Source organism: Buceros rhinoceros, unplaced genomic scaffold, assembly GCF_000710305.1.
Source record: "Buceros rhinoceros silvestris isolate BGI_N320 unplaced genomic scaffold, ASM71030v1 scaffold16729, whole genome shotgun sequence".
In the NCBI taxonomy this organism is placed as follows: domain Eukaryota; kingdom Metazoa; phylum Chordata; class Aves; order Bucerotiformes; family Bucerotidae; genus Buceros; species Buceros rhinoceros.
This window is the reverse complement of record NW_010431083.1, coordinates 56880-64285: the sequence shown is the minus strand read 5'-3', so window position 1 is coordinate 64285 and position 7406 is coordinate 56880. Positions and strand designations below refer to the sequence as shown.

General features: G+C 43.9%; 1 protein-coding gene across 1 annotated transcript in view; it reads left to right on the top strand.

Annotated features, from left to right (window-relative positions):
* The window catches only part of PLCH2 (phospholipase C, eta 2), a 29696-nt gene that overhangs the window by 301 nt on the left and 21989 nt on the right, over positions 1-7406 (top strand). Inside the window, exons 2-5 of the mRNA XM_010143306.1 lie at positions 3436-3582; positions 3936-4179; positions 4714-4843; positions 6551-6721. Of these exons, the coding sequence (XP_010141608.1) occupies positions 3447-3582; positions 3936-4179; positions 4714-4843; positions 6551-6721 (681 nt within the window). The 5' untranslated portion in view covers positions 3436-3446. The remainder of the gene's footprint in view (positions 1-3435; positions 3583-3935; positions 4180-4713; positions 4844-6550; positions 6722-7406) is intronic.

The following is a 7406-nucleotide window of genomic DNA, read 5'->3' as shown; positions in this document are numbered from 1 at the left end:
TGTAGGGAAGCGGAAAGGAAGGAAGAACTTGAGTAACACAGGCCCAGGGCTGCATCTCTACTTGGTTGCTAGTGCAATTCTTTCGGTCTTCAAGAACTTCTCAGTTATAATTTCATTACTGATTTCTTTACGTTTTTCTGGAAAAGCATTTTGACACGTGCAGACCTTCTGAAATGTTCTATTGTGTAGATGGAGTCTATCTCCCTCTCCGTGCCCAAGTAAGACAGGTTTGCTCTCTGTGCACTTTTAAACTCTTTGATTTATTGTGCAATATTTGGAGTTTTCGCTCTTTGAGCATTTAGAAGTGTCTTTGTTCTCTTCTTCCATAGTAGGTCACTTAGAAGGTTGTTCTGAGTACTGATATACAATGGCAGAATTCTGAAGCTTCACAAACTGAGGGAGGGGCCCTTTTTGCTTCATAGCAGCCTTTCTTTTAAATAGGAAAGAAAACCAGCAAACCTAGTTGGAAATGGCTGAAAAGGTGAGATGTTTCCTGTTCCAGTAAATGCACTTTAATAGCAGTCTTTTTGAGGCACTCATGTCCTGCAAGGAAATCTGCAGTGGTCTTGACCAGAGCCACTTTGGAAGCACTATTTTTGTCCTGCTAGTCTGTCAGCCTCACCAATCAAAGCTGGTTTTTTTAACAAGAAAGTTGGAGGTATAGAGAGCTTAGAAACTAATGGGAATTTTTGCAGAGGCCCAGAGGAGCCATCCAATGCTGCTTCTGCCTTTCCCTGCGTCCAGATGGCTGATGGAGTCTCAAGCAGGAGATGGAAAGCTGGCAGACTGACCTCGAGTTAAGCACCCTAATTTCCACAGGATTAAGGGCATCTCTTCTCCTATTAACATCTCGTTTGTCGGGGTTGTGCACTCTGAGGATGGATTCAGTCTTACGCAGCAAACACTGTCCCAGCCGTTGCTGGCAGAACTATACAGAAATTATTTGGTTGGGGTTCTTCTCTGCACGTGCGCTTAAAGTAAAATCCACCCTGTAAGAACAGCCCAGTTTTTGGTTAAGAGAAAACTGAACCAGTATCTTCTTCAATAGTTCATGTTGTAAGGAAAAGACTGTACTTCAAATATGTTATAATAAATATAAAATAAATAAGAGTATAAATAAGGATGGTTTGCCTCCATTATGAACCACATGTAACCTTCATGTAACAGAGGTTGTTTTAACAGCCCTTCATCTGATTCATAAGGCAGCTTGTCAAGTCTGAATTACTACCGATGTGTGCCATTGGGATAGGTGCCTGTGTAAGGAGCAAAACTAGGTTGCTGTAGCCAGCAGTTAATGTTAAAGCTTCTGCGATTAGACCATTACTAGCATGAATGTCTTCAGGGTCAGAAGTGACGTTTTGGGAGCCTTTATTCTGCCAGTGGTGTGCTGAACTGAGTTGTACCATGCACATGCAAAATTTTTGAAATATCTTCTAAATCCAAGGCCTTTTTAGCTGAGCAGAATTCCCACCGCACTGTACTGGATATTATACATGTAACATATTTTACATGCTTTTATATTACTATATTTATATATTTATTTTAAAAAAGGCTTGATGCCTTCTGTCTAAACTGAAACGGATGCTCCTTGTAGGAACAGTTGGAGCCACTCAGTTTTTTGGTTAACCTATTGATGAGCCAGTTAGAGCTGACAGATCATTTGCAGTGAGGCTGTTGAAAAACGTAGCAGTTGTTCAATGGACTTGCAGTGCTGAATGTACCAGTGTGGGAGTCCTCTGTCTGCACGTGGGAAAGCTGCTTTGGGCTGGTCAGATTTGAAGGGAACAGCTTGCCCTTCGTGCACATGTACTGCAGGGGTTTCTCTGGGCTCACAAACATGTTGCATGTTCTGGCTGCCTTGAAGAGAAATAAGCCTCTGAAATCTATTTTCCTCTCCTATAGCGTGGTGAAGAAGGTTGTTTTGAAGCATAACGTCAGGGTGCATCTCGTCAGTCTGTGAACAGGGCAGAACTCGGCACTGTTGTATGGTGCTGGCCTTTGGCTGGGGCCAAGGCTGCACAACGTGACCTGCAGCCTATTGAACTTTGGATGGGAATCTTTTGACCAAGCTGGTCCATGTATAAAAATACTCAGTGACTCAATCCTTCTAATTTCTGTTCATCCTCACATGCTAAAATACTCCCACTCCTTCACAAATTTACATCAAACACACAAACTCCTTAAAGACAATAATGCTACTGAACCATAATTCATTAACAGACTTTAAAACACATTTCTAACAATACAAATGAAACTGGGTTTTTTCTTTGTACAGTACAAATTGTAGGGATTTATGATTTGTGTAGTTTTCTTATTTATTGTTACTTAAAAACTTCTTATAGTAACTATAAATGTTAGTATAAAAACTATGAAAAACCACTTTGAGTCTTTTGGCTGTGTCAGTCTGGTGTCACTGTGAGAACACAGAGCGGAACCCGGTGTTCTGCGTTGCTGCTTCCTGCTCCGCTGTGACATTGCTTTTTGCCGCAGTACGGAGATCCATCTGCTCTCCATGACTGTATTTTGTCCAGATGCAAATTGAGGCAACTTGTTAGATCAAAAGAGAGCTGAATTCTGCAAAAAGGTGCTATTGAAGTGCAAAATATTATTTAAGCAAGAAGAAAACTTCAGATTTAGTTGAAGATAGATAGAAGCTATTTTTTACAAAAAATGATTCATTACAGGACGAAGAGATTTCTATCTGAAGTATGGAAATGAATCCTTAAAGAAGGTATCTGTAAGGCGAACCGGGTATACTGGTCTTCTCATCAGTGTGCTGTTCTCATTCCCGTGCTGTGAAAGACTTCAGGAAAAAATGGTTTTGTTTTTGTTTTTAGTTGGATTCTGAATAGACAGAATACGATATAAACTGCTTCGTAAGAAGCCATGGTGCTTCTAAACGGCAATACTGCTGACAGGTTCTCCAGAATTCACAGAGGAACGTGAAAAAAAACCTGTTGAAGTTATCCACAAGGTCCCTGTATGTTTGAGAGGCCAGAATGTGAGGCATAATGAAAATAACTTTCCTGACGTGGGTGGAACTATTCCAGTTTTTGCTGGCCAAAGATCCAAACTTCCAGGTGAAATTTCATACTGTGTCCCGCACAAGCTTTACATATTTTAGGAGCTCAAATTAAACATTCAGGGTGGTCTTAGGCAGGTTATGTACCTTGTACCAATGCCAGCATGTGTGTGTTTCGTACCTCTTAATACGGCTGTGAAAACTTTCACGTTTACAGGTAAGTCTGTGGCTGCCAAAAGTATTTCTGACTTTTTGATCAGATAACCTGACCTCTTCTATCAGAGAGTACAGGAAAGCTTGTCCTTTGGCTTGAACTGTTAATTTGGCAGCGGCTTGATGTGTTTTCTTCCTGTAATGGCGATTTTAAAGGGAGTGAAGTCTGATTACTGCTCTCACTTTATTTTTCTCTTCAGTGGAAAGATGTATGAGTTCCATGCAAACTGGCACCCAGATGGTCAAACTCCGTGGCGGTTCCAAAGGGTTGGTCCGATTCTATTACTTGGATGAGCACAAGTCCTGTATTCGCTGGAGACCCTCTCGAAAGAATGAGAAAGCCAAAAGTGAGTGTCAGCCACAGAACCTTTCTTCTGATTCCTCCTGGGGTCTTGCCCTCTTATAAACAAGTGAGCGTGAAGGAATTGGCTCATTCACAGGTGATCAAGAAGAGTGTTGTAGATGAATTTAAAGGACAGTAAACAATTTCATGACTCAGAGTTTATGAGGATGAAGTTGCTGGTGTTAGCTCTGCAGGCTGTAGTAGTGTAGTATGTTGTAAATGAGTTGCAGGCAAAACCTGTGTGAATTGGCAACCTTGCAGTGTGAGATTTGGGCTTTTTCTCTACAGGATGAATGCATCCTGTCTGGCCTAGGGCATGCACAGACATTAACAAACTACATGCTTTTGTCTTTCTAGTTTCTATCGACTCCATTCAGGAGGTTTGCGAGGGGAAGCAATCGGAGATCTTTCAGCGCTATGCCGATGGCAGTTTTGATCCCAACTGCTGTTTCAGCATCTACTATGGAGACCACATGGAATCTCTTGACCTGGTATCTTCCAGTGGAGAGGAAGCACGCACCTGGATCACAGGGCTGAAATATCTGATGGCAGGGATCAGTGATGAAGACAGCCTCTCTAAACGCCAGAGGACCAGAGACCAATATCCTTCTTGTACTATCCGAGAGTGTTTCCCAGTGGTGGAGAGCTGTCAGTAGCACAGGGATTCCTTTAAGTATTTGTTTTGCACTAGGCTCAGAGCCTCAAAGTGGTTCCCATTGTATTCCCTGTTTCCAGAGACAGAGAAGAGGTTTGTTCTGGGCAAGATTTGGAGATGAGTGACTGAAGTGGACTGAAAAACAAGCAGGTACAGTCTTCCTTCTGATACTCCCTGTGTAGAGCGAAGTGTCCATTTCATTTGGTCAGAGAGGACACAGTGTGGTGCAGCATCGCAGTTCGCTTAGCACTAACAGAAGTTGCTTCTGAGCTGCAGTGTGGGTAAGGAGAGCGAGCACGTTGAGCATAGCAAGTCCAGAGACTGTTACCGCAGTGACATGAGTAGACTTGTGCGTTACCTTGAACTTTGGTTCAGCCCTGGTCTCATACACAGGCTTTCCTGACATGAAAAGAGTCATATATACATAATGTTCAGTAATACCCCTTAACATTCTGTGCTGTTCCTTAACTCCTGTTCAATGTGGTTGAAGCAGACATTTGATGAGGCAGATAAAAATGGTGACGGCAGTCTGAGTATTAGTGAAGTGCTCCAGCTAATGCACAAACTGAATGTGAACCTACCCCGACAAAAAGTCAAGCAAATGTTTAAGGTAAGAAATGAAAATATATATATTTTTTTTCCTAAGAGAACAAGGATTGAGGTGTTAGAGATTTAACACGAAACCTAGTAGGAGAGGTTGTAAATACTTCAGCAGCTGGTTTGTTCCCACTCTACTGAGAGATGCTACACAGTCCATTTGGTAAACTGAAAAAGAGCTCCAGAAACACCTCACAGAAAAAGGTATGACATCAGGTACCTTCTGGTGTTGCATAACATAAAGAGACCATACGAAGATTGGGGTTTTATTATACCTGTTGATCTGAAACTCACTCATGTTTCTTCCTCTAATTATGTTCTTTCTCATAGTTAAGTATCCAGTATCCTCACATAACTGGTACTAATACAGCACCCAGTATGCAGACTTCTGTGTCTGTGACGGTGTTTGCTCTGCTAAGAGCTGTTTGTTTGCCGTTGCATTCTTCTGCCCTTGACCCAGTTGATTGGGCAGCTGAACTGTGCAGGTGGGACTGCGTTTGTAGTCAAGGAGTCTGTTGTGAGAGGGCCCTAAGCAGAAGTTGAATCAATAGTTTTCAGCAGACTGAACTACTGTGACTTTTGCACTACGCTCAGTCAGGGACATCTCAGCATAGTTTTCCAGCAGCTCTGGTGTTTTGAATAATGTTCTCTGGGAGTGACTGGGAGAGATTGTTTAACAGAAAACTAAATACTGGAATTTCAGTGGCACTGGAGGGATCAAATACCCATCTACCAGTGGCTTCCTAGACAGTCTGAATCTGGCCACAGCGTTGTGTGTAGCTGAATATGTAAAGTTCTGAGCTCCCCTCCAGGACTCCTGTTCTTGGCAGGCCCTGGCCGCCCCGTGCCCGGGTCTGTGATGTCCGGAGGTAGAGCAGTGACTCTTTCACAGGCACCCCATTGCCGTGGGGAAAGAGCTTGTGTGCCCTTGTGAGGTTGAGAGCTGTGCTGGTGGTGGCATGTGCCTCCGGTGGGGTCTCCCAAGCCAGACAGGTCTCAGCTGAAGGGTCAGACAAAGTGTGTCCACGGGCAGGATGGGCTCACTAGCCTTCGGGCACCATCCTAGGAGAAGGACAACTCTGATTCCAAACCCGGGCAGATGGAGCTCATTTAGCCTTGTAAGGCATCCATCTAAGAGAAGGATACTCTAAACAAACCTACGACCCGAGGACTTCGCTGTCACCATCCAAGCTCGCTAGGCCCTGGCAGATGAACCTCAGGTGTAAAGGGTGGAGCCAGTTCCGTGCACGCTGCGCCTCACCTAAAAAATCCACTGCGCAGGCCCGAAGGGTGCACTCATCGCTGCAGTGAGCGTGGGAAAAGCCCTTCCCAGATCTTCACTCGCGAAGCCAAGCCGTGATGATGATGAAAGTTCTGAGCCCCATTCCACAAAACTGAAGTAGGAATAAGTGACTTTCCTCTGGTCATGCAAAGATCTGTGGTAAGGCAGAGGTAATTCTGCTCTCTGTGGTGCTTGAAGACAGAGTCATCTTTTATTCTAAGTAGTTACTGAGGTTGTTCAACTCCTGGGCTGCTTGCAGTCCGTTTAAGACTGATGAAAGATTTCTGTTGCAGCAGTGTAGAGCCATGTCAGGCAGAATGAACTTGCGTTTAATTCCAGTGTTGCTTTATTCTCCTGCAGGAGCTTGTTTGTTTAAAGTTTGCTCAGGCTGTTGCTGGGCACTCGGGTGTCTCATTGCCTTATTGCTGTGTAATGCAGGAGGCTGATACGGACGATAACCAGGGCACGCTGGGCTTTGATGAGTTCTGTGCCTTCTATAAGATGATGTCAACACGACGTGATTTGTACCTGCTAATGCTCACCTACAGCAACCACAAGGACTACCTGGATACAGAAGACCTGAGGCGCTTCCTGGAGATCGAGCAGAAGGTGGGCCCGAGCCAGGGAAAGCCTCCTAGCCTTTCTGCTTGCCACCGGGGATGTATTGCCTGTTAAAAGGGCTGGAAATTTTGTGTCATGATAGACAGTTATATGCCTCTTGATTTTCATCTTGTAGGCTGCCATGACTGTTTCTTGAATCTTCTGGCTCTCACTACCTCATTTTTTCTATATGCTCTTTTGTTGTGCCCCTAAGTACAGTCTCTGCAGTTTGTTTCTTTTTCATGTGTTCTCTCAGGACAATCCCATCAATATCTTTTCCCAGTATTTGGTACCCTGGTGTAAAGATGGTATTTCTGGTTCTGCATAGTCCTTGATGAGGCCCTGAATTACTTTGTGACACTGTCTCAGTTTGCAAAGCGGAAGATTATGCTTTTAGGTTGCAGGGCAACCTTGAAGTTAGCAGCTTTCTGAGAGCATTACATCCTGATTGTCCATTATCCTGCCAGTAACTGATTTTACTGTCTGCTGCGTGAAGATGAGCAATTTTCTTATTTTAAAGTAAACCCCCTTTGATAATGCAGAGTAATCCTTTAATCCTACAAGAGAAGAAATCCCATTGATTTGTGCCAAAGCTGGTTCTGTTTGGATGCAACGTGTGCCTAACAACGCTCTAACCAGGTCTGACCTACGAAGCAGAGCGCTGTCTTTATTGGCTGTGGTGGGGCAGCTGCCA